Below are 26,387 nucleotides of genomic sequence, written 5' to 3' on the forward strand. Positions count from 1 at the left end.
GAAGGACCCATGGGTGTCAAACTAGTTTATAAACGGCTCAGACACAGCTGCCCCGTGCTGAGACACGCCTCAAGACTGGGGGTCCAGGGCTCCCCAAAACACTGCTGGGCCTCATCCGTCAGCAAATGATGCACGTGGAGTGCAGTGCAGGGGTCACATCTGAATCTCAAAAGAAACACTGTGTCCTCACTGCACAGCTTCCAGTCAGTTCTACAGATCGGATGGAAGGGATGCCATGCCTCCTCACAGACATCTCACTTCTCTAACATCCGGGTGGTGGCGGCACTGGGGCCTCAGTGCGTGAGGCGTGATGGCCGCTTCGTAAACAGCACGTTATAAGACATGCAGTCTTTTTTACTCTCCTGTCCCAAAAGACTTCACGACGGGAATCTTTTTTTTTTTTTTTTTTTTTTTTTGAGACAGAGTCTCACTCTGTCACCAGGCTGGAGTGTGGTGGCACGATCTTGGCTCACTGCAACCTCTGCCTCCCGAGTGATTCTCCTGCCTCAGCCTCCCGAGTAGTTGGGACTACAGGCATGCGCCACCACACCCAGCTACTTTTTGTATTTGTAGTAGAGATGGGGTTTCATCATGTTGGCCAGGATGCTCTCGATCTCTTGACCTTGTGATCTGCTCGCCTCGGTCTCCCAAAGTGCTTGGATTACAGGTGTGAGCCACTGCGCCCGGCCCACAACTGGAATCTTTAAAAAATCTCCCGTTTGTGCGCACCCTCTCCCGAGGCCCAGGTGTGGGGCTGGACAGGGCTGGGACCTGCCTCTACCTGCCAGGCGTGGCTCCTTTCCTCTCCCTTGTCCTGAAAACAACTGGTTCCTTCCGTCCACATCCAATCGCGGTGGAAAATCACAAACAAGCACAGGAATGTGGCAGCTGACTTGGGTCCCAGACGGGCTCCCCTGTGCTCTGAACGCCCCGTCTCTCCCACGCGGAGGCCGCCCGTGGGGAGCAGGAGAGAGCCCGCAGGCCGGCCTTGGTTTTGCTCTGGTTCCTGGGGCCCATGTGTGACCGAGGACCCAGCCAGCACACCGTCAGATGCCCGCACTTCCATGCGCCCTGTCCTGGGCATTAAGTCTGCACCATGCGGGCCTTGGAGAAGCATGTGCTGTATGTGCGGCCACCAGTGGAGGCTGGACACGCCCTCCCACAGACCCCTGCCTGCCAGGCCGAGGCTGCTGGGAGAACCCATGGGAAGGGCGGTCACAGACCCGCCAGAAGCGTCCAGACCCAGGCGCTCTCCGCAAGCTCCTTCCACAGCCAGCCTCCTGCTCGAGGGCACCAGCCCCGCGTGATTCCCACATCCTCTCCGCGACGGCCGGCCAGGGCTCTGGGGACAGCCTCCACTCCGGTGTGGGGTTCTGGGGTTTGTGCATCTGACATAAATTCCAAGAAGTAAACACCCTCTTAGTTCCCATCCAAGTCTTGAGAATTTCCTGTTGTCCCGGCCAGTCTGTGGAGTCACCCACATCTGCACTTCATCAGCCCCGAGGCACTGGAACAAGAAGCAGATGGGCGGCAGGGGACGCAGCCTTCAAAGGTCCTGCAGAAGCTCTGCCGAGACCACTCTGTGTCAGGATGAGGGCGGCTGGCGAACGGCGGCTTGACGATCATGCTTGCCGAGGCCGCCCCCTCCCTCCGTGTCCCTGTTCTGTGCTAGGGCTCCCGCTCTGCTGGGTATATGGGAGCCGCAGGCACATATGTGGGAGGGGGCAGTGGGACTCCACTGTGACCAAGACCCCAAGCAACAGGGAGAGCAGGAGGGTGTGATGCGCTGTGGGGGAAGCCCACTGCCCAGCTGCGAGTCCCCTTACTGGGAGTCACCCCCCGAGAGCCACAGATCCTCCCAGGAGGGTCGCTCTTAACTTACATGCTGCTCCCAGGCCTTCCGCCCTCCCACGCCCAGCCTGCCATAGCGCGCAGGGTTAGAAGCGGCGTGACAGCTGAGGGCACAGGGACCTGGAGCACCCCAGAAGTGCCAGGAGGGTGGGGGCCGATGCTGGCCTCTGCGAACCAGGACTTCTGGGGGTGCTGCCGCTGTGTAGGAGTCTGGCCGTGGCCTCCTACCCACTCAACCTGAGGAAAGGACCAGAGCGGGCCGCTGAGACAATCAAACGTGTCCTCTGGGCTCTGAAACCCAGCACTGGCTTTTTGTTGGAAGTTAGCCATTTGAAGACTCCCGAAAGATTAATGGTTTAGTTAATTAAGGAGGAAATAAATTCTTCCCCCACGGAAACTTTTGGGAGACTTCCCTTTCAAGGCCCCCTTCTGCACCGTGTGCTTAGGAACACTGAGTGTTTGAGACACTGCACCCCCGTCCACCTCCGAGGAGCAGGGCACAGGCAGGAAGGGCTGGGGACATCCCCCCAGGGCCTTCCAAGCCACCCGGGAGAGTGGGGGCCGGCAGCACCACTGTGCCCCGCACGCCCCGTCAGGTTCCGGGGGCTGAGAACAGAAACAGAAACAGCAGCTTTTCCCTGGGCACAAGCCAAGGAAGAGGGGAAAGGAGAAACCTGACGGACACGTCTGCGACAAATCCCCGGGGAAAATCCCCCACAGGCACGTCCCTCAGGAAGCCAGTGGAGAAACGCTTCTCAGGACCCAGCACGCACCACGGGCTGGTGAGGACGGAGCTGCTGCCTTTCTGGAACAGACACAGGGCGTGTGTGGGGAACCTTGCTTCACCTGTGGATATACAGAGCCACATGCCAACGTGTGAATGGAGACTGGTCCCAGGAAATGGCAGCTCTCGGGACCGCCCTGAGCCAGGGCCCAAGCACGGGCAGTGCAAGGACAGGAAACGGTCAAAGCTCTGCTGTTACCACAGGCTGGGAACAGGACTCTCTGTCCCAGCACTGTCTTGGGCGTGTGCCCATGAACGGTTTGCACGGATGTGGGACACCTGCATTCACGAAGCTTTGGAGCCTGGGTAGGCTGGGAATTCCATGCTGGGTTTTGGGTCTCTGGAGATGGGACAGAGTAGGAGACCCTCTCGTGGTGTCTGCCCAGCTGGGCAGAATAATTCTGAGCAGAATAGACGAAGATGCTTCTGAGCTCCCCGGCAGCATAAGCTCTGCCCGAGAGCCTGACCACTCACAAGGTGACCTGCCTAGTCCTGTCCCCAGCTGTGGGGGGTGACCGTTCCCATCAATAGCAGAGGTGGCCCAGGCCCCACGTGACATTTGCTCTGTCCCAGGCCCCGCTGAGAGCCCCACCCGGCACATCCAGAATCTTACCCTTCTTGCCACCTAAGAATGACCTGGCCCCGAGGTCCTCCAAGTACAGGTCCCTGGCCCTGCAGGTCTGGGTGAACTTGCTCCCTCCAGGCACACGGGTCTCTCCCCTTCCCAGCAATCCTGTGATAGTTGCCCCCCTTTTGAGGGCAGCATTCCCGTGGCAGGGGCAGGCCTGGAACACGCGGGCGGGGGGAGGCTTGTGGTTCCTATGGTCCTGGGGGTACTTATGGTCCTGGGGGCAACTGGATGGCTGGGGGGTGTGAAGTCCCCAGGGCAGGCAATAGTCGCTCAGTACCAGCCTCCAGGCCCCGGGGGCCACCAGGCTTAAAAGCAACAGGCCAGACGAGGGGTCTGTCCCGCACCCGGCATCCCTGGCCTCTCCTCTGGGACAGGAAGATGGGGAGGGGCGGCAGGAGGTGGGCCTGGAGCAGGGCCTCAGAAGTCTCCCGGCCTTTCCCATCAGGAAGCACATCCTGTTGGTGTCTGGCTGCCGTGGCAGGGCCGCTATTTGTTGCGGTTGGCTACGCCCTCCAGCTCACCAAAAACAGTCTCAAAAACAACCATTTCCTCTCTGCTGAGAGCCAGGGAAGGCGAGCTCTGCGCACACGGGCGTCCCTGCAGCAGCCACTCTGCTTTCCAGGACCGGCCAACTGCCCTGGAGGCATCCACACAGGGGCCCAGGCAGCACAGAGGAGCTGTGAACCCGCTCCACACCGGCCACCCTGCCCGGAGCCTGGCACTCACAGCGGGCCGGTGCTAAGGAGTGTGGCGCGGGCTCGACTCCCACTGCTGCCGGCCTCCCGAGTGACTCTGTTTTCCACTGCTGCAGGCGAGAAGAGGCACGCGCGGCGCAGGCCGGCCTCCGCTTCCCGGGAAGACGGCGCACTCCTGGCCCTGGGTTCTTGCTGCTGCCCACCCTCTCCTCCCTGGGATGGGCCCCGAGGCGAGCAGCTTCAGCACAGGCCTGGCCCTGCTCCAGGTGCAGGAAGGAGGATAAGGACGGGCCGAGAGGTGGCACACCTGGACCATCCCATGGGCCTCCGCCCGCGCCGCCCCGAGGATGAGTGGTGATGTCCTCTAGCCACCCCTAGCAGCGTCGGCTCTCCCTGGACGTGCGGCCGCGGACTGGGACTTGGCTTTCTCCGGATAAGCGGCGGCACCGGCGTCAGCGATGACCGTGCAGAGACTCGTGGCTGCGGCCGTGCTGGTGGCCCTGGTCTCACTCATCCTCAACAACGTGGCGGCCTTCACCTCCAGCTGGGTGTGCCAGACGCTGGAGGATGGGCGCAGGCGCAGCGTGGGGCTGTGGAGGTCCTGCTGGCTGGTAGACAGGGCCCGGGGAGGGCCGAGCCCTGGGGCCAGAGCCGGCCAGGTGGACGCACGTGACTGTGAGGCGCTGGGCTGGGGCTCCGAGGCGGCCGGCTTCCAGGAGTCCCGAGGCACCGTCAAACGTAAGTCCACTTGTTTTCCTGACGCCTTCAGCGTGGCCGAGGCTCGAGGGCACACGGGAGACGCCAGGCACGGACCTGGTGAGCGGGTGGGGAGGCCTGGCCCCTGCTCTGCCCTGAGCGTGGCCTCTGGGCAGGCAGGAGGGGGCACTGGGTCTCCCAGGGAAGCAGGCCCCAAGGCCCCCTCTCCCTGGTGAGTGGCGGCCCCACACACTCCTCCTGCTCAGCACAGAATCTGCCTCCAGCTCTTTTACACAGGAATTCATCTCAGGCATTTGGGGGGCCTCTCTGCCGTTACGCATAGTTAAGAGACGGGTACATTTATCAAATCAAGGAAAGGCATTTTTCCTTGGTTGAAAATAATTATTACGGCTGGGCGCAGTGGTTCACGTCTGTAATCCTAGCGCTTTGGGAGGCTGAGGCGGGAGGACTGCTTGAGGCCAAGAGTTCAAGACGAACCTAGCCTACATAGCGAGAGACCCTGTCTCTAAACATAAAAAAAATGAAAATGCTCTTTCTTTACTCATGAGTAAAATAAACAAGAAGTTTAAAAATACGCGGGTGAGTTCTGGCTTTGTTCTCACAGTTGTTGGGGTCTTTGAGGCAGAGAGCAGCAGCAGGATCCCCAGGGATGAGCTTCAGATGGGACGCTGGAAAGGAGACAGGGAGGCCAGGACGCTCGGAAGGGGACAGGGATGCTCAGTGGTTGTAGAGGAGAGGAAGGGGCTCAGAATGATGCCACCGCACCGTGGGGTTTGAGTGGCAGGTGTGGGGCTGCATAAATAGGAAGGCGCTTACACCCCATGGGGTCATCTCAACAGTCACGGCACAGGGACACAAGGTCTCCCAAAGGCCGACTCTCTGAAACTGCCAGCAAGGTTTTGACTCGCAGACACCCCAAGTCTCTGCTGCAGAGCCTCACAGACTCGGGGTTGGACGCTCCTTCTGCTCTGAAGATAATGCTGGTCTCTGAGGCAGTGCCTCTGCTCCAGGCTTCCGAGGGAGTCCCGGAGTACTGGGGTAACACACATCACGTGTACCTCAACCACACAGCTCCATCCCCAACCTGCCGCGCTCAGAACCCTCAGCAGGGAATGTCATCCCCATTTCACAGGCAAAGAAACTGAGGCTTTGCAGAAGGCATGTGGCTTGGACAAGGTCCCACGAGGGAATTCAACCCCTTCTGTCCACTCAAAGGGCCTCGGCTGCACCGCGCAGCCTGGACTGCGCACTTCCTCTCGCATCCTTCACCAGCAGGGACCAACAGCCGTCTTTTAAAAAGATCAAAGCCTATGAATAACTTCAAAGCTTCCACCGGCTCTCAGAACTCGGTGTCTTATGGGAAGCCCGAGGCTTGGGTCTCCGCGTGACTCCGGCCAGGCGCCCTTCTTCCAGACTCTGCCTGCTCTGCTGAAGAAGGAGCCGCAGCCCCGTTACTGGCTGAACCTCTGCGGGGGCAGCGGCTTAGGCCCCTGGAGGTGGGGCCGGGCGCTCATGTGCTTTGGGACCATCACTGGCGTCCAGCCCACAGAGCACCCCCGGGGGAGGGAGTTCCCAGCCGGCCCTCGGCCGCAGCTCTGCACCTCCAGGCCTCCTAACTGCTGCCACCAACACCCACAGGTGGCCCAGGCAGCCCAATCTCAGGGCAGCTGGAAGCCTTGGCGCCCCTCCCTGTTGCTACCTCTTGCGTTCCTCCAGTCACAGGGCCGCGTGTAGCCTCTGGCACGACCTATGCATCCGTCCCAGGCGCCCGGCTGTCCACTTGCTTAGGCCTGCTCACCTCAGGCCAGCAGGACACACGAGGCCCCTCACAGAGCCCCCTGGACTGCCTCCTGCTCACCTGCCTGCGTCCACTGCTCCTCCCTGAGCCCTGGTCAGCCCCTTGGACAATATTTACAACATCCTCCTGCAACTTGTATGGCATCTGCAGGTGGCTGACCCTCAGTGAACCTGAGCAGCGAAGGTTTGTCCACACAAGGGAAGCGTCACGGAAGCTCCTTGCAAACGGGACTCAGCTCAGGAAAAGGAACAGGCTCAACGGGTAACTTTTCTTTAATTTTAAAATTTATTTTAAGACAGAGTCTTGCTCTGTCACCCAGGCTGGAGTGCAGCCACCACATCCCCCAAGGCCCCAAGACGGGGACGCGCCCAGAGTCTCCCTTGGCCGTGCTGGTGTCTTCCTCCTGCCTCTCTCGCCTTCTCCTTCACCGACGTCCATCTGCACTGGTGCCCACCTCTCCAAGCCCACGTGCTGCTCTCCCACGGGGTGGCCCCTCTGTCCACAGCAACATTCGCTGCCCTCACTCACGTGCACCCATGTCCCCAATCGGGTGAGGGGCCACTACCTGCCACCACTGCACATCAAGCTACCCTATGAACCTTCCTGCAAAATCCTGCCGTGTGACCTAGGCGGGCCTGGGAGTCAGCCCTGGCTGGGGGCAGCAGCTCTAGCCTGGCCACCCCACTGAGTCCAGCCAGCTCCTAGCGTCTTCCTTCCTGCCTTGGCCAGTGTTCCTTGTAAAATCACCCAGCACGTATGATGGGCTGCGACCGTCTGTGCTGTGAGGCTGGGTGCTGGTTTGCTCACAATTCCATCCCGAGAACCAGTCTAGGGTCGGGGTGGGGCAAGCCAGGGAAGACAACGCCACACCGCGTGCCTCCTCACGCAGGCCAGGGAAGACAACGCCACACCGCGTGTCACCTCACGCAGGCCAGGGAAGACAACGCCACACCGCGTGTCACCTCACGCAGGCCAGGGAAGACAACGCCACACCGCGTGTCACCTCACGCAGGCCAGGGAAGACAACGCCACACCGCGTGTCACCTCACGCAGGCCAGGGAAGACAACGCCACACCGCGTGTCACCTCACGCAGGCCAGGGAAGACAACGCCACACCGCGTGCCTCCTCACGCACACCAGGCCATCCTCGGGGTTTCCGGATGTCACTGAGGCCCGCGTGGATGTCTCCGGACGGCTCTGTGCCCTGAGGCCCTGCCCCATGGAGCACATGGAGTCAAAATCATCCAGCGCTCGTCACTCGCAAACATCACCAGGAGCCTGCCTGAGGGACAGGGGACGCGCCCCGGACATCCTGAACTCTGGTCAGGGCAAAGAGGGCTGGGCAGAGGAGCCCGGTCTCGACTTCATCCAGGTTCAGGCCCTCCCATGCCCCTGCCAGGGGTGTCCTGTGGCCTGTGGTGAGTGGGACTTTCATTACGGATCAGGGGTGCTCTTTCCCTGTGAGGAGCTCGGGGGACCAGGGAGGCCTGAGGTCCACCTCACATGCCATGTCCAGAGGGGGGTCTCAATTTCTGCTCCTCACTTCGTCTCGTTTTGGATATTTACGTCATCTCTCTGTATTTCGTGCGTTCTGTCAGGCATCTGAAACAAGGTGGCTTGGGAACAGATGACTGTGTGATTGAATCTCAAGGCAGGCGAGCCAGAGCCTGGCGCTAGCTAAGGGGGAGCCCCACCCCTCTCTCCGGTGGCTCCACGTGTCTCCGTCACCACGCATGCCCCGCCACACATCAAACGGGCACGTAAGACCCTGCCTGAATACAGGTGGAGGACAGAGCTCCCGGGCTTCACCTCCTGCTCGGCCAGGACCCAGCTGAACCACGTTCTCACCGACACCTTTAAAAGTCAGCTGCTACCACGCACAGCCACGCAGAGCCACGCACACAGACAGCACCCCAAGAACCCGTATAACACCCAAGCGGTGAACGCCAGCTCCAAACAGCTTTCTTGGGGCAGGCGGGAGCGTGGCTCAGACAGGAAGGCTCGGTCAGGAGTGCCTCCTTCCTGGCAGGGCGGTGGGTCTGTGGGTGGCCTTGTGGTGAGCCATGCACCCTGGGGACTTGGAGGCTGCACAGTGGCTTGTGGGGCACGGCTGCTGCACAGAGCCCCTGCCATGGTGTGTGGCACAGGGCTGTGTGCCTGGAGCTGCCAGGAAGGAAGGCTGAGAGGCCAGGGCTGAGGGCGAGAGGACAGGTCAGGGGTGCGTCTGCTCATTCCCAGCTCCCAGGAACCTCGGTCACTCACCCTCACCACAACTACACATGCAGCTGTGCCTGGTGCTCAAGCCCACCTCGGTCATGCCATTCTGGGCTATGCTCCTCCCAGGGCAGCTCTGCATCCCTCCTCCCCCTTCATTCTGGTCTCTCCTCCCCTCCAGGGCAGAGTGCAGAGCCCTGGGCAGGGAATCTGAGCTGCTCCTCTCTCGAACATGACCTTCTGCGTGATGTTTTAATGCCTCCCTCATTTTGCAATGTTTACAGAAGCAGAGGCTTCTGAATGGAAGTCATTGCCAAGACAGTTAAGAGCAAAGATGGCACAGCACCGTGCCACAGATCCTGCTGGAACGGGCCTCCAGAGCTCACACACGTCCCTAATGTGTGGACAGGACGCCCTCAAAATGCAGGCCTCACTCCGGTCCCTGCAGGCTGTATGTGGTCACTGCTTGGGGCTGGCTGTGGAGTCCGTTGGAGCAGTCAGGAAGGTCCTGCCAGTCAGCCAGGGCAGTGTCTGCCTGAACCCTGGCTCCTGCTGCTCCCATCTGCACAGGCCCTAGGGCAGGTGAGAAACCCAGGGCAAAGGCGCCCCCCACCTCAGGCCTCACCAAGCTGCATGGTGCCATGCGGCCCCCCACCTCAGGCCTCAGCAAGCTGCACAGTGCCAGATGGCCCCCTACCTCAGGCCTCAGCAAGCTGCAGAGTGCCAGACGGCCCCACGCCTCAGGCCTCACCAAGCTGCACAGTGCCACGCCGCCCCACGCCTTGGGCCTCACCAAGCCACACGGTGCCAACGCCGACCCAAGCCTCAGGACTCACCAAGCCACACGGTGCCACGCCACCCCACACCTTGGGCCTCACCAAGCCGCACAGTGCCAGTGACGTCCCATGCCTTGGGCCTCAGCAAGCCACACGGTGCAAATGCCGCCCCACGCCTTAGGCCTCAGCAAGTTACACGGTGCCAGGCTGAGGTCAAGCACATCTCTGCTGTCCCCTGGCATTTCCAGTGCCCTGGGCTCTGCCCCTTCCTCCAAGCACTCTGGCCCCACGGCCACCTATGCCCATGCTGAGCCAGGTCCTCACCTGCTGCCAGGCTTTCCCGCTGTCCGTACGGGAACCCCTTGGCCACCAGGCTGGCTCTCAGCCCCCGCGTCTTCTGTTCCTTCTTTAGAGAGAACCTCGCGGGAGCGCTATGGTTTCTAACTCTGCAGTTACTTTGGAGATGAAGGAACGTGAGCTCTCAGTTACGTGGCAGTGACGCTCACTGGGGTGTCTGTTTTGCTGCGAGAAAAATGAGCGAGGGGCAGCTGCTGCCGCTTCCCACGGCCCTGTCAGTGGTGCCCGCCTGTCCGCGGGCAGGCAGCGTGCTCCGCTCTCCCCCTTGCCAGCGGAAGGCTCATGGTGCCATGTGCTGGCTGCTCAGACTCCTCAGCAGCCCGGGGACCCCGTGCCCCAGGGTCCTTCATGCCTCCACTCTCTGCGCACTGCCCTCACGCCCTGGAGGTCTCAGGGCTGGGGGCGCCACCCAGGCCGGAGCGGGCACAGTGGAAAAGCCTGGCACCCAGGAAGGAGAGCTCCCTCCGCCCCGAGTGACAGGAGGGGACGCTGTGGAGGGAAGCAGCTTGAAATACAGTGGGTAGGACGGCGGGGGGACCCTCAGCGGCGAGGAGCAGTGTGCCTCCAGGGATGCTGGGACGCCGAAAGCCTAGACAGACCATCTCACACACCACCTCAGCCTGGGGCCGGGGCAGATGTGAGCACTGGAGCAGCACCCAGCCCAAGGGCCAGGTGGGAAGCAGATGCCTCGGCTCCAGAGCTTTGAGGTTATTCTGTGAATCCAGATTGCATTTCAATAAATGTTGAGGTTGAACAGTGTGGAATTGCTAATACTGGCAATAGTGGTTCCAACGGATACTTCTAACCACGTAAACACTCACGAAGTAAAGCAGCCCGCATCCCCCACCACCCCTGAGCCTTGATGCCAGCGTGCCTGCCCCGTGCACGCGTGAACCTCGACAGCTTCCCCTGCTGGGCTGGCTTCCCACAGGCGCGCTCTGAGGAGGCAGCTTGAGGATCTCCCCATCCCCTCTCGGCCTCCACCCAGGACACACAGCAGTCACCCTAGAGGCCAGCACCTTCAGGGCTCTTGGGAGATTCTGCTGCTCCCTGGATTCTGGTGTCTGTGATGAATGCGGGCACAGGGACCCGCTCCTGAGCCTGGATTCTGGTGTCTGTGATGGATGTGGGCGAGGGGACCCGCTCCTGAGTGGTGAGGCTGCTTCCCTCTTAGATTCCTGCATCAGTTACCTGAAGAGTGCCCTGAAATTTCAAGGCAAGTCATTTAAAAAGGTGCAACTGTTTATAACGACTTAGTTTTGGGAATCGAATTTCCCAAATATTGTTCAATAGAAAAGAAGGCATGGTGACGACAGGCTAGGGACTCTGTGGGGCTGTTGCTTCACGTGCAGTCCCTGACTCCAGGCTGAGTGTCTGTCAGCACACACATTGTCTGCTCTGCAGCATGCAGGGGCCTGGGAACACACTGCTTCACCACCACCTCATTTGGGCCCCTGTGTAAGGTTTTATTTGCGGGAGAACATTTCTCTGCTACAGAAACGTGACGAGCCCTGGTCCCTGAGGGCAACAAACACACCTCCCTCTGAAGTTCACTCACAGAAGGCTCCATCTTCCCCTGACCACGCATCCATGTGCCCTGCCCACCTGGCTCCTGCAACCAGGTGTAGGTGGGGGACAGAGAAGGCTGGGCACAGGCCTGCTGTGAGTGGGGAAGCAGGCCCTGACTTAAGCCGCTGAGTGAAAGATTTGTGGCAGATGGGGTGACGGGGCCCCAGGAGGTGAGGGGGGGAGGTGGGGGGCACTGGTTCAGACCCAAGTCTGACCCCTGCTCAGCCCCTTGCTGGTTATGAGGGGCCCAGATGAGCTGCTTCTCCTCGGTCCCAAGTCCCTCAGCTGCTGGGAGGAGGGAATGCCACCATGAGCCGCTTGGGGGTCAGGCAGCTGAGCACGCAGGACAGCACGCCTGAGGAGCTGGCGCCCCGCGGAGTCTCCGGTCAGGCAGCGCCCTCGTCTTGGATGCTGTGAATTCAGTGACAGGGAAGCCGGTGTTGCTGGTGGGCTTCCCCTTCCCACCTCCACCCCCACGCCAGCGCCTTCAAGGGTCAAGTCAGGCAGAGAGGAACAGCTGTCTCAGGAAGACAGAAATAGCAGAGTAGGGCCCGTCCCTGCAGGGATACGACCACTGCAGCCAGGCTCGGCGGCTGGGATGAACCCTTCCCATCAAGAAGACATGGGACCCAGGGCTTGCAGGCAGGTGAGGGGGAGGGCGTGATGCTTCCCGAAGCCTCTGCCCAATGGAGGCACAGCCTGTGCCGACCATCCTTTCCGAGGCAAACAGAGACCACGAAAGTGGTGTGACGGCTGGCGTGGCCTCTGGAGCCCACCTGCACTCACCACTGCCTCTCTGCTCTTGGCCCACAGTGCAGTTCGACATGATGCGCGCCTGCAACCTGGTGGCCACGGCCGCGCTCGCCGCAGGCCAGCTCACCTTTCTCCTGGGGCTGGTGGGCCTGCCCCTGCTGTCACCCGACGCCCCGTGCTGGGAGGAGGCCATGGCCGCTGCATTCCAACTGGCGAGTAAGTACCCGGGCGGGTGTGGCCACCGCACCCTTGCCCCCTGTGGCCTTCTGGTGTCACAGGAGGGTCCTGAGGCCTTAGGTGGCCTGGGGGGAAGCTGCAGGCACTGAGAAGCCCCATGGGGCATCCTCCCTCCCTCTTGCTGTAGGCAAGAATGATGAATGACAGAAACACACCCAGGCCAAGGAGCAGGGAGGCTGCGACCATCTGGCGTGTCTGTCACACCCTTTTCCACTTTAAAGACTGAGGCGCTTTGGTTTCCTGAGTCTGTGGGGTCTGATTGCTGACTGGCCCTTGTGCAGTCCACATGGGGCAGCCTGGGTCCTGCCCCTTCCTCAATGCTGAGGCAGCTGGTGGGGACCAGCCCCTGGGCAGAGGCAGAAGAGCCCATGCCTGGCCCTGACCTTCCCAGCTAAGAGGCCTAGAACAGGTCAGGCCTAGGAAGGCCAAGGCATGTGCTCTGTTATAAACGCAGCTTCCTAGGACCTGCCTGGGGTCAGCCTGGGGTCAGCACAGGCCCTTTCCGTGAGCGGGACAAGACAGAGTGAGAACACGCTAGCACGTTCCACACTGCCTGAGCTGACAGTGAGGTGCCTGCATGAGCACATGCTGTGTGCCTGGCTCGGACACAGATGCAGACGGCAGGACCATCACGAGGCCCTGGCTTCCCCAAGCCACCATGTGAGTTGGGGAGGAGGCCTGGCCTTGCAGGCGAGGGGCCATCGGTGCTCAGAGCCTCCTCTCAACGCTCTAGACCCAGCAACCTGGGACAGGTCTTGAGAAGACCTGGCGTCATAGAGGGTGACAGTGATGGAGTTGTCGTCAACGACCTATGGAAGGGTCCTGCGGTGTTCTAGACAAGTGCTGGAGCCACAGCAGTGTCCAGCCATGACCACCAGTGACCCCAGGGGGCTCTGCTGGTCTTCTGTGGCTGACTGAGAGGTTTGAAGACTGTGGGCATCTGGGGCAGGCTCAGGTCTCCTGCTGCTCACTGGGACAGGTCAGCCCGGTGCCCGCAGAAACAGGGACACAGAGAAAGCGAGCATGTCGGCCCATGGCTGAGCATGGCCAGCATGGAGCTGCCCGCACCCTCCTTCTCCTCCTCGGGGCCGGTGCAGCGTTCTGCAGGTTGCCCTGCAGTTCCCACAGAGGAAGTGGCAGGAAGTCCAGAGTGAATCATTCTAGGAATAATGATCCTGGGCCCTTATCTTTCTTAAGAAATACAATTTCCAGAAGGACGCTGACAGACTGTGGGGGCAGGTATTCCTGTGCTGGAAAGTGCCCCGGGCGAGTCAGGCCGGGCTCTCTGAGCGCTATTAATAGCATGGCGTGGCCCTGGGCAAGTCACTTCCCCTGGCGGGTAGGGGCGGGAAGGGAGGGGCCTCGAGGCTTCAGTGGAAGAGCACAGGGCGTGGAGCCTGGAACTGGAGCTGTGTCTTGGCTCCATCACCATCGACGTGGGGTCAGGCAGATGACTAAACTAACGTGAGCCTCTGCATGCCCAACTTCGAAAAGGGTAATTTCTGCCCCCACCCAGCTGATTGTAAGAACGAATGAGACAGGGATGTGGGACCTAGGACTGACTCCGCCTCCTCCCCTCCTGCATGACTGCAGGGAAAACATGAGACTCTCAACGAGGTACCCAGGCTAGGAAAGCTCCCACGGGGCCCTCTGCTGACCGGAGGGCCATAAAACAGAGAAGTGGTTTTCCTGTCTCACTGAAATGGCCAATCTCTACCGCGTGCAGGAATCGGAAATGCCGTGGCTTAAAGAAGGAAATGGAAGATTTTGAAAATGTAATTGGAAATGCTGGGTCAGAATAAAGATATTTTAGTGGCATAGAGAAAGCAAAAGCAATAGTTTTTGATTCTGAAAATAACTCCTTCTGTAGGATAACCCAATGGATCACTACATTTCTTTTTTTTTTTTTTTTGAGATGGAGTCTTGCTCTGTCACCCATGCTAGAGTGCAGTGGCGCGATCTCGGCTCACTGCAACCTCTGCCTCCTGGGTTCAAGTGATTCTCCTGCCTCAGCCTCCCGTGTAGGTGGGACTACAGGCACCCGCCACCACGCCCCACTAATTTTTTTTTTTTTTTTTTTGAGACGAAGTCTCACTTTGTCGCCCAGGCTGGAGTGCAGTGGCACGATCTCGGCTCACTGCAAGCTCCACCTCCCAGGTTCACGCCATTCTCCTGCCTCAGCCTCCTGAGTAGCTGGGACTACAGGCGCCCGCCACCATGCCCGGCTAATTTTTTTTGTATTTTTAGTAGAGACGGGGTTTCACTATGTTCGCCAGGATGGTGTCGATCTCGTGACCTCGTGATCTGCCCACCTTGGCCTCCCAAAGTGCTGGGATTATAGGCGTGAGCCACCGCGCCTGGCCACGCCCCACTAATTTTTGTTTTTAGTAGAGACGGGGTTTCACCATGTTGGTCCAGCTGGTCTCGAACTCCTGATCTCAGGTGATCCACCCACCTCAGCCTCCCAAAGTGCTGGAATTACAAACGTGTGCTACTGCGCCCAGCTGGATCACTGCATTTCTTTTTCTTTTTTTTCTTTTTTTGAGATGGAGTCTCGCCCTGTCGCCCAGGCTGGAGTACAGTGGCGCGATCTTGGCTCACTGCAAGCTCCCCTCCCGGGTTCATGCCATTCTACTGCCTCAGCCTCCCGAGTAGCTGGGACTACAGGCACCCGCCACCACGCCTGGCTAATTTTTTGTATTTTTAGTAGAGACGGGGTTTCACCGTGTTAGCCAGGATGGTCTCGATCTCCTGACCTTGTGATCCGCCTGCCTCGGCCTCCCAAAGTGCTGGGATTACAAGCGTGAGCCACGGCGCCCGGCCCAGATCACTGCATTTCTTAATAAATCTCCTTGAAACTCTTGTTTAGAATTATTAGGACTACTGTGGATTTGGCACGTCGAAAATGATAGCTTACTTCCTGCAAAATCTTATTTCAGGACAAGATAGTGTTTCCAAATGTATTTTAAAAAATCACACATGGGGGCGAGCACCCTGATGGACTAAACCGAGCTGTCTTACAGCATTCCCGGGGGACAGGGCTGGAGGCCTTCGGAGGCCTGTTCTGGTCAGGAGGGGTGGTGGCGGGGGCGGGACTGTGCTCTAACACGACCTCTGACAAGGTTGGACCAGGCTCTGTTCAACAACCGCCAGAACGGCAGGCACCAGGGCGAGGGCCAGCAGCACCGAGAGGGCCCCTGGTGTCTCGGCGGCTTCTCTTGCCCCCACAGGCCGCCTCTCCCCCTCAGTGTCCAACCATCACCCCTAACGGGTCTGTTTTGCCCAAAAAGGAAATGCATTTTGGCCCTGTTTAGACTTGTTTCATTGACAAACAGGACAGAAAGTAGCTATGTGCCTTTCTTCTGTCATGCTGCTAATTTTAGAGTTGGGTTTTTTTTCCTGTACTCGCGTCTGTTTTAAACAGTCAGGGAGAGACTGAAGGGCGCCAGGATGTCCTGTCACAGGACAAGGAAACGCCTGCTATTACCTGTTATGCAAGTGAACCTCGATCCCAGGGCTCGGCAGAGGTGGGGTGGGCAGTGGGGAGAGAAGATGCTCATGAAAGGAGGAAAAGTACATGGAATTATGGGGAGGCTGGAACACCCTGGAAAGCCAGAGTACAACACACTGAAAGGAAGGCTCCTTGTCAGCTCCAGAGAGAGGCGATGGGGCCTGTGCTTTTGCTCTCACTCCACGAATGTTTCTGGGCTCAGTGCCATGCTCAGCACGACGCCTGGGTCTGCAAAGGGGCCACCCTCCTCGCCCCTCAAGGCTCCCTCTTCCCTGCTCTGACACCCAGAGAGAGCAGCTGAGATGTGTGGGGACCCCACTGTCCTGGCTTGGCTGCCGCTGCCCTTGGCATTCTATTCAGAGCTTGCATTCTGCTCACTCCACAGACCCCTTGCTTCTCCCCTCTCCTCCTCGTGGCCTCTTCTCTCTGCACTGCACCTCTGTTCTTTCACAGTCTGTGGTCTTGTTGATTTGTGCAGATAGGCACGGGCAGAGAGGGAAAGGGGTATTGAAGGGGGTCAGGGCAAGTTGCCAATGGAAGGTAAAAGGTCATTACAGCCTCTGATGGCTGCAGCCACAGCATGACCCTGGCACCCGACGCCTGAGTGGCACAAGGCTGAGGGCGACTTCTGCAGGCAGCCTAGGCCGGGAGGCTCCCTGGCACTCTCCGGTGCCTGAGGATGCTCCGAGCCCTCAGGTGTTTCCCAGCTGGATCACTGGCTGGTTCTGCAGGAGCCCAGAGCAGGTGGCCCGGGTTCTGCTCCTGGCTCTGCCCCTGGTCAGCTGTGAGTGCCTGGACGAGCCCCCCTTCCCCTGGTGTGATCTGTGCAGTGGAGAGTGACCACTCCAGCGCACAGATGTGCCATCGTCAGCAATGCTCGCAGCTGTTATTCCAGCGTCTCTCTGAAGCCCTGCTGGGTAATATGCACACTGAGAAGCTTCAGGCCCAAGGCGCATCCCACGTGCTCCCTGGTGCAGCACCTGTGCTCCCCACCTAGGCCTGCCTCCCTCGGGGGGGCAAACTGTCCTCTTGGCAAGAACACTGCCAGGATCCGTTCATGGAGCAGGGCCCTCCCGCCCGCAGCTCTGGCTTTCACACAGGGCCTGGGCCTCAGGGTCTGCTGTCCTGAGCCTGGCCTGAAGAGAACACTTTTCAGTGGTTCGATCCAGCAGCCCTGCAGAGCTCTGTACTTGGGTTGAGTCATATCTTCAACGGGCAACTCCTCAGCCGTCGCTGGAGCCCCAGGGCAGCTGTGCTGTCTTACTTGGGCCAGCATGAGGAGGTCGTGGCCATGCATTGGGGTCAAGCCAGTGAAGTCCCCGCCGTCCCCCAGTTGGTGCTCACATGACACTCTCTGCATCCGTGTGGGGACCTGTGGCATCTTTGCTATAAGTATGCTGGGCTTAGCTGGGTTTCCCCTTGTTTTGGTGCCAGAGAGATGGGCATGATGCCGAAGTCTTCTCGCCTGCTTCTTGCTTGAAACAGTCCCTCTTTCCTGCTCCCCATTCATTACCTTGTAATTTGTATAAATGGCTTCCAATCCTTTTTGGAAAATGGTGGCATATAACCCAAAATTCCCTGGACATGACATCGGGGCACCAGAAGGACACTAGAAAGGGCACCATGGATGGCACTGGTCCATCCCGATGCCCCGTGACACACTGAGAAGCTGACTTGTAGAAGTCCACTCTTCGTGTTTTATTCTGAACTGCCTTCAAAATGGCATTTAGGTTTTCCTGGAGACGCTGACTTTATCAGTGCTTAAATGGCCAGCAGGGTTGATACTCACTGACCTGGAATCTTGCTCGCTGGTGAGAAAGTCTGCTGTTTTCTTAGACTTGTGAATTGTCTTGTGGAAATATACACTTTTTTGTTATTTACAATAACCCGGTTCTTTGCTTGGTCTGGATTATTTATTTGAGACAGGGTCTCACTCCGATGCCCAGCCTGGAGTGCAGTGGTGCAATCTGGGTTCAATATAAGTTCCGCCTCCCAGGGTCAAGTGATTCTCCTGCCTCAGCCTCCCGAGTAGCTGGACTACAGGCATGAGCCACCATGCCCAGCTAATTTTTGTATTTTTGGTAGAGATGGGGTTTCACCATGTTGGCCAGGCTGGTCTCAAGCTTCTGACCTCAGGTGATCCACCCACCTTGGCCTCCCACAGCGCTGGGATTACAGGCGTGAGTCACTGTGCCTGGCAAATCCTCTATTTATTTCTTAAAGCATAGATGGGGTCTTGCCATGTGGCCCAGGCTGGTCTCACACTCCTGGGCTCAAGTGATCCTCCCGCTTCAGCCTCTCAAAGTGCTAGGATGAAGGTGTGGGCCACTGCAATCAGCCTGGTCTGGATAGCTCGCTTGCCTGTCTTTGGCACCCACTCCCCAGGCATCAGTTTATGTCCCTTCGTCTCTTCTTTCCCTTCCAACTTTGGCTGTTGAGAGCTTCGGAGCCTCTCGCTCTTCCCTCCCAGGGCCTCTCCCGCTAGAGAGGATTGTTTGGGTCACCGTCATCTTGTTGCTCACAGGCGGGAAATGCCAGCCCCAGCAGGGACTTGAGGTGGCCAGGGGGCCGTCTGCTCCGCATAGATTCTCTTTAGAGCCAGTTGCACCCAGTTTGCTAGCTCTGCAGCTGTACGAAGAGCATCAGGGTCAGCCCTGAGGTCTTTCCACTCTGCCACCTGCGTGCATGTGTGACAGCCATTCCAAAAGGAAGGCCTGTGACAGAAGCTGAAGCCCCAAGAAGCCGCAGGAAGGAAAGGAGAGGGGAAAGGGCTGGCTGGGCTGCAGAGCTGTAATTCACACTGTCCGGGCGGCTCACAGGAAGAGGTTGTTTGCTTTGGCAACACAACTTCATGAAATGGAATTGATTCCATGGGCAGAATTTCGTGTTTGCTAAAACTCTTCCCTTACATTTGTTTCTAGACAAACTGATGAACATGATTGAAGTTTTGGGAGAAAAGTCTTCAGGAAACAGGACAATGAGAAGAGAGGGAATCTTAATATAAAGATGGTGGGAGAATGGAAAACTCAAAGGTTTAGGGCCAGCCCCAGCCCTGTCTCCTTCCACCCCTTCCCATCTCCCCCACGTAGGGAAGGTGGGAAGGACAGAAGTAAAAGGCTAACGGCATCCACAGCGCAGTGCGATCATGCAGCTGACTCAGTCACCTTCTTACGCGCGTCTGGAGGCCAAGGTTAGAGCAGCATAGCGAGGCATGTAGCTACAGGCGCCTCTGCATTTCCGTGTATTTGTTGGCTTTTTACTGCTGACAGGTGGAACACACGGAAGGTTCCCTCACGCCAGGCATCTGTTCATGACGTGAACCTTTCTCCGTCAGGGTAGGATCTGGGCCACCGTCCTCCGCAGGAGCCACCTGGCGCTCTCCAGCAGCGGTGCCCCTGCCTGCTCTGGTGCTAGGACGAGGGCAACGTCCCCTTTTCACCGCATGCCTAGGGCCGCGCAGGTTCATGAGGTTCAGGGCCTGGCGGCGCCTCTGGGTCTCACTGGCGTCCGAGGGCGCTGTCCTAACCTTCCAAACCCCTCTCTACCTAGATGCGCTCCAAACAGAACCAAAGACAAACAAAAGCCGACGCTGCTCTCCACACAGAAGTCACGTAAATGCAAAATTTTACTTAGCCTTTTTTCACACAAGGTACAGACCTAGAATTTTCCCATCTGCTTCTGTGGCAACAAAAATGCCAAGGAAGCTCCAGCCTTGGAGCTGTACCACCAGCGAGTGAAGCGCGGCTCCCAGAACGCGGCTCCAGACGCACCCCGGGTGCTTTTCTTTCTTTCTTTGTTTTTTGAGACTGGCTTTCGCTCTTGTTGCCCAGGCTGGAGCGCAATGGCCCGCAATCTCGGCTCACCGCAAGCTCTGCCTCCCGGGTTCAAGAAATTCTCCTGCCTCAGGCTCTTCAGTAGCTGGGATTACAGGTGCCCGCCACCACGCCCAGCTAATTTTTGTACGTTTAGTAGAGATGGGGTTTCCCCATGTTGGCCAGGCTGGTCTCAAACTCCTGACCTCAGGTGATCCACCTGCCTCGGCCTCCCAAAGTGCTGGGATTACAGGCATGAGCCACCACGCCTGGCCACTTGTTGCTAGATTTCAAGACACAGCTTTCTAGACTCATGACTCAGGGCTGGCCTGCCCTGTTCCCTCCTGCTTTGTGACGGTCCCTGCCTGTTAGGCTTGCTGTTTACACCTGATCTGCCACCTTGATTACTTTTCCACTCACACTTTTAGGATGTAGGGCCCATGTCCAGGTTGTGTGTGGACATGTGAACTCATACTTCTTTAATCAGTTTATCTACATTCTGAGTCTTTTTTTCTTTTTCTTCTTCTCTTTTTTGTCGCCCAGGCTGAGTGCAGTGGTGCAATCACGGCTTACTGCAGACTCGACCTCCTGGGCTCAGCCTCCTGAATAGCTGAGGCTACAGGTGTGCACCACCACGCCCAGCTAATTATTTGTACTTTTTTGTAGAGGCAGGGTTTCACTATGTTGCCCAGGCTGGTCTCAAACTCCCGGGCTCAAGCAATCTGTCCACCTTGGCCTTCCAAAGTGCTGGGATTACAGGCTTGAGCCACCGCCCCAGCCCCTTCATCTTCTATATTTAGAAACAGTGTTCTTGGAAGCAGACAGATGCTCTGAGGCCTGAGCTCGTGTTTATGGCAAGCAACACAGCCAATCATGCACAGGGAGGTCATGTCTGGATTAGAATGGTCGACCCATTCTAATGCTCTAAACGACGCATTTTCAAAAGCTATGACACTGATCTTAAGAAAATAAGTAAAACTCCTTTGTTACAAAAAGCACTTAAGAAAATAAATAACAATAAAACAACAGTTCAGGAAGCAGCGTGTGATGCTGGCCAGTGCCAGGCAGGCAGAGGGGCTTTCCAGGTGGGCCTCGAGGGACCCAGCGTCTCAGGGCTGGGGTGGCTCCACACTGCTAGGGCACCCGGCAGGCTGCCTCAGGGCAGGAGGCCGGGCTCAGTTCTGCCTACCCTCTCTGTGCTTTGCTCCATGGTTTAGCCTTTCCACTTTTAATTTAGAGTCTGGAGAGCCTTCCCTGCAAGCTTGACCCTCCACATAGGGCAAGGTCCTGCCAAATGCCACCCTCTGGGGACACAGAGATTAATGACTTCCCCATCTCTCTAAGAGGAATGCCAGTTCCCCAAGGAAAGTCAAGAGCGCCCTAGCCGTCTCTGTGGCTGACGCTGACCCTAGTGTGGTCCCCGGCGTGCCAGTGGAGGCTGAACAGGCCTGTTGAGTACAGGGCCACGTAGCCGATGCCAGTGGGTCCTTGGGAATCGTGGTGCCCCTCCGTGAGCATTCGAGGGCACCAGGGTAGCGGCATCTATGTGATCTGCCCAAAGGGCTCTGTCCCTTTGAGGGGTGCTGGTCACTCAACTGCCAAGGCTGCTGTTCCTCCTCGCCTTTCCCGCAGCTCCACACTGCATTCTGTTCTGTTTCACGTCTACTTTGATCTCCTCAAATGATTAACTCAAAAAGTAATGGCAGAGAGACTTCTGGGAAGCTGTGGTCAACGGTGGGGCAAGTTCTGGCCCCGGGGAGCCTGCCCTGTGGCGGGGGAGAGCGGCCAGGGCCACCCATGGGTAAAGACACAATGACCACGGCTGGCGGGGGTGGGCAGGTGCAACTCTAAGCCGAGGCCCGAAGGATCAGAAGCAGGAGGGGCCCCTCTTCCCCAGGGCCAGTCAAGCCGGGGACAGTGGCACGAGGAGAAGCCCAGAGTAGGTGGACCCAGTGACTGAGAGGGGTGGAAAGGGCCATTGGGGCCACAGGGTGGCAGAGGGGCAGCCGCAGGTAGCAGGGGAGATCCTAAGGCAATGGGAACCACAAGGGTACTGAATGTTGGGGAGACAGGATGTGAGTTTCATACAGATCAGGGTGCAGCGGTGGAGGGAGGGCTGCCTGCATCAGTATCCCCAGCAAGGTCACCTGGCACTGCTACAGACACCTTGAAATGTCCAGCACATTCCTCATTGTCGAACCCAACTTCAGGACATGCTTGTTCACGGAAGAGCCTAAGATCAGCGGCACTTCAGTCTTCTACGGTGTTTTGTTGGGAGCTACCTATACAAAGGAGGCCACACCACACGTGCGTGGTCCGGCAGATCCGGCAAGATCAACTCTTCGGGGCCTCCCACCCGGGCTGGTTGCCCCGTGTTTCCTTAGAGTTTTCTTCCCGAGGTTTTCCTAGAAAGCCACTGTGAATCCGAGCTGTGCACTCAGAAGCCTCCCGGGTGTGTCCCTGGTGATGTCCCCGGGGCCTCTCCCTGATGACGTGTGGCCCGCGCTGTCCCCCTGCAATGACGGTACCTCCAGGTCCCCTATGTACGGAAACTGACCCCCACGGCAACTGCAGACCGTGAGGGAGGTTGACCCTGGAAGCCATGGGAGGCACAATCCCTTTCCACTGTTCCATTTGGATGAATGATGTGTGGAACTGGAGGCCCCCTGAGATTTTAAACACGTTTCTGTAACACCCGCAAGTAGAAAGGAAGCCTGGTGAGGGGGAGAAACAGGCTGTGGCCATGGCGGGCTGGAGCCTGATGAAGGCCAGTTACTGCCGGTATAATCTCCTCCCGCCCTCGAGGGTCTCAGGGCTTGCATCGCCCCCCTGCTGGGCTGGGACTCTCCCCAAGGCTCCCACTGCCCCTGCCAGGAGTGCCCCACCCCTCCCGCTCGCCTCTGTCTCGGGTGTCCTGAGCTCTCCGCTGTGCCTGCCCTGCCTCCAGGACCACCTCCTCTGAGCCCTGACACCAGCACAACCCACCCCCCACCGGCAGAAAGTGCCAGACCCCATAAACATGAGAGGACGCTGTTCAAAGTGCCCTCATTTTCCTCACACACAACACAGGCTCATTCCTTCACCCCAGTAACACAAGCATCGATACCACACAATCGTGAGCAGAGGGCACATTCTGCACTGGTAGAAATGCCAGAAGTTTCCTTTGTTAGTATTCATTACAAAGATAATGCTTTTTTTTTTTTTTGAAATGGAGTCTCGCTCTGTCGCCAAGGCTGGAGTGCAGTGGCGTGATCTTGGCTCACTGCAACCTCCGCCTCTTGGGTTCAAGCAATTCTCTGCTTCAGTCTCCTGAGTAGCTGGGATTACAGGTGCCTGCCACCACACCTCGCTAATTTTTTTTTTGTATTTTTAGTAGAGATGGGGTTTCACCATCTTGGCCAGGCTGGTCTTGAACTCGTGACCTTGTGATCCACCCGCCTCAGCCTCCCAAAGTGCTGCGATTATAGGCGTGAGCCACTGTGCCTTGTCTAGAATGTTATTTTTAATAAAACAGAAGTATCCAGGAGCTACCCACGTATAAGAAGCTCCATGAAGTATTATAAAGAATGAACACAGAAACCAGTCACTGTCATTGTTCAGGACAAAATGGAGATAGATAAATGCTTAATTCATACTTTCTGGAGGGTACAGTGATGATGAAAAGATAATGCTTGGGTTTTTAGGAAAAACGAGGCTGGTTACCCATCTCTTGCTCTCTGTCTCTCCTTCCCTGTGTCTCTGTCTCTGTCTCTCTCTGTCTCCATCTGTCTCTCTCTTGGTCTCTGTCTGTGTCTCTGCCTGTCTCTCTGTGTCTCTGTCTCTGTGTCTCTGTCCCTGTGTCTCTTTCTCTCCCATCCTCTCTCGATGCTGGGGCCACACAGGGCAGGGCATGATTTGGTTTCCTGGGGAGTGCAGGGGAGGCGGCTGGGAGTGGAGAGACCGGCATGAACAGACGCGCAGGTGTCAACATGCAGGCCAGGCGGAGGGACAGCAGTGGGGCTCGGCGTGGCCAGAGCCTGGGGAGGGACATGGACAAGTCCCCTATGGACAAGAGGGGCTGGAGAGTTTAATCTGGACCAGTATAAGTTACAGAGAGTCTCTGGCACTTTGGGTACAAGAAACAGACTCACTCAGGTTACTGTAACAGAGAGGGAGGGGTGCTGGGTGGGCAGAAGCGGGGCTGGGGCTGAAGGCTGGCTGGAGGCCCCATGGCCTCCAGGACAATCTGTGGCCACATCCCCATGGCTGTAGGGGATGAGGAGGGGCAGGGCCATGTGGACAGCCTCTCCTCCATCCTAGAGCCTATGTTTCCAGCTGGATTAGGACGCCCGGCTCCATCGCTGCGGCCACAGTGTCCTGTTATCCTAGTTGGTAGACTCTAGGCACGAAACCCTGATTTTCCTGTTGTAAGAACTAAAAAGGTCTTTGGAGCTCCTCAAAGATAAAACTGTAAGTGAAACTGTAGTATCAGCGACTAACTAGATGGGAACAAGCTGCGCCAACCAAGGGTTGCTCACGGCCCACCTCTCCTTCTCTGGTTTCAGGCTCTGGAAAGAGAGGGGAAAGCATGGAAGGAAAATCTGCCAGGGAGGAGGGAGGGTCTAGAACGAGAAGCACTGACTCGGAAGTGAGGGAAGACACCAGATATAGCCAAGGAGCCCTAGACAAGGCCCTGGCCCCATCTCCGCCCTGCCTGAGCCGCAGACTCCAGGCCATCTGGAGTTCCCAAAGCAAAGGCCAAGAGCAAGAAAACTGTCAGAAGCATAGCTCTGGGCGCGATGAGCACCAAACTGACCTGTTTCCAGATAAGACTTAGAAAAGTCTTTTCTTTGAATGAATTAAGCATTTACAAAAGTCAGAGATGGATTTAACACAAAATTACTGCTGAGTCTGGGGGGCTAGGAAAGGCCCCCCCAAGTTGGTGTTGCAAGCATCAGTGCTGACCTGAAAAAAAGGCCTGCCGCCTGGCCAGGCCCCAGGAGCAGCACGCCAGGACAGAATTAAGCAGACACATACCACCCCTCCACAGCCGCCAGAGCCTGAAGTCCTAAGAGCCACAGAAGGGCTAATACAAGGTGGCTCAACACCAGGGCAGCCGCCCCGTAAAGCAGGAACCTGCTCTAGGACAGGGGGCTGGGGAAGGATAAAGCAGGCTGGAACCCGCTCTAGGACAGGGGGCTGGGGAAGGAGTGGAACCCGCTCTAGGACAGGGGGCTGGGGAAGGGTAAAGCAGGCTGGAACCCGCTCTAGGACAGGGGGCTGGGGAAGGGTAAAGCAGGAACCCGCTCTAGGACAGGGGGCTGGGGAAGGATAAAGCAGGCAGGAACCCGCTCTAGGACAGGGGGCTGGGGAAGGATAAAGCAGGAACCCGCTCTAGGACAGAGGGCTGGGGAAGGGTAAAGCAGGAACCCGCTCTAGGACAGAGGGCTGGGGAAGGATAAAGCTGGAACCCGCTCTAGGACAGGGGGCTGGGGAAGGATAAAGCAGGCAGGAACCCGCTCTAGGACAGGGGGCTGGGGAAGGATAAAACAGGAACCCGCTCTAGGACAGGGGGCTGGGGAAGGATAAAGCAGGAACCCGCTCTAGGACAGGGGGCTGGGGAAGGATAAAGCAGGAACCCGCTCTAGGACAGGGGGCTGGGGAAGGGTAAAGCAGGAACCCGCTCTAGGACAGGGGGCTGGGGAAGGATAAAGCAGGAACCCGCTCTAGGACAGGGGGCTGGGGAAGGGTAAAGCAGGAACCCGCTCTAGGACAGGGGGCTGGGGAAGGATAAAGCAGGCAGGAACCCGCTCTAGGACAGGGGGCTGGGGAAGGAAAAAGCAGGAACCCGCTCTAGGACAGGGGGCTGGGGAAGGATAAAGCAGGAACCCGCTCTAGGACAGGGGGCTGGGAAAGGATAAAGCAGGAACCCGCTCTAGGACAGGGGGCTGGGGAAGGATAAAGCAGGAACCCGCTCTAGGACAGGGGGCTGGGGAAGGATAAAGCAGGAACCCGCTCTAGGACAGGGGGCTGGGGAAGGATAAAGCAGGCTGGAACCCGCTCTAGGACAGGGGGCTGGGGAAGGATAAAGCAGGAACCCGCTCTAGGACAGAGGGCTGGGGAAGGATAAAGCAGGCTGGAACCCGCTCTAGGACAGGGGGCTGGGGAAGGATAAAGCAGGAACCCGCTCTAGGACAGGGGGCTGGGGAAGGATAAAGCAGGAACCCGCTCTAGGACAGGGGGCTGGGGAAGGGTAAAGCTGGAACCCGCTCTAGGACAGGGGGCTGGGGAAGGATAAAGCAGGAACCCGCTCTAGGACAGGGGGCTGGGGAAGGGTAAAGCTGGAACCCGCTCTAGGACAGGGGGCTGGGGAAGGATAAAGCAGGAACCCGCTCTAGGACAGGGGGCTGGGGAAGGATAAAGCAGGAACCCGCTCTAGGACAGAGGGCTGGGGAAGGGTAAAGCAGGAACCCGCTCTAGGACAGGGGGCTGGGGAAGGATAAAGCAGGAACCCGCTCTAGGACAGGGGGCTGGGGAAGGATAAAGCAGGAACCCGCTCTAGGACAGGGGGCTGGGGAAGGGTAAAGCTGGAACCCGCTCTAGGACAGGGGGCTGGGGAAGGATAAAGCAGGAACCCGCTCTAGGACAGGGGGCTGGGGAAGGGTAAAGCTGGAACCCGCTCTAGGACAGGGGGCTGGGGAAG

The 26,387-nt window shown here is 58.1% G+C and overlaps 2 protein-coding genes across 15 annotated transcripts in view; one reads left to right on the top strand and one right to left on the bottom strand.

The window, feature by feature from the left end:
* The window catches only part of IFT140 (intraflagellar transport 140), a 102,634-nt gene that overhangs the window by 18,384 nt on the left and 57,863 nt on the right, over positions 1 to 26,387 (bottom strand). The gene's annotated exons all lie outside the window — the stretch shown is intronic.
* TMEM204 (transmembrane protein 204) overlaps positions 398 to 26,387 on the top strand; it is a 28,970-nt gene continuing 2,980 nt past the window's right edge. The window contains exons 1-2 of the mRNA XM_016929172.4: positions 398 to 4,699; positions 12,206 to 12,361. Of these exons, the coding sequence (XP_016784661.1) occupies positions 4,420 to 4,699; positions 12,206 to 12,361 (436 nt within the window). The 5' untranslated portion in view covers positions 398 to 4,419. The remainder of the gene's footprint in view (positions 4,700 to 12,205; positions 12,362 to 26,387) is intronic.

The sequence above is a fragment of the Pan troglodytes genome, chromosome 18, assembly GCF_028858775.2.
Source record: "Pan troglodytes isolate AG18354 chromosome 18, NHGRI_mPanTro3-v2.0_pri, whole genome shotgun sequence".
In the NCBI taxonomy this organism is placed as follows: Eukaryota; Metazoa; Chordata; class Mammalia; order Primates; family Hominidae; genus Pan; species Pan troglodytes.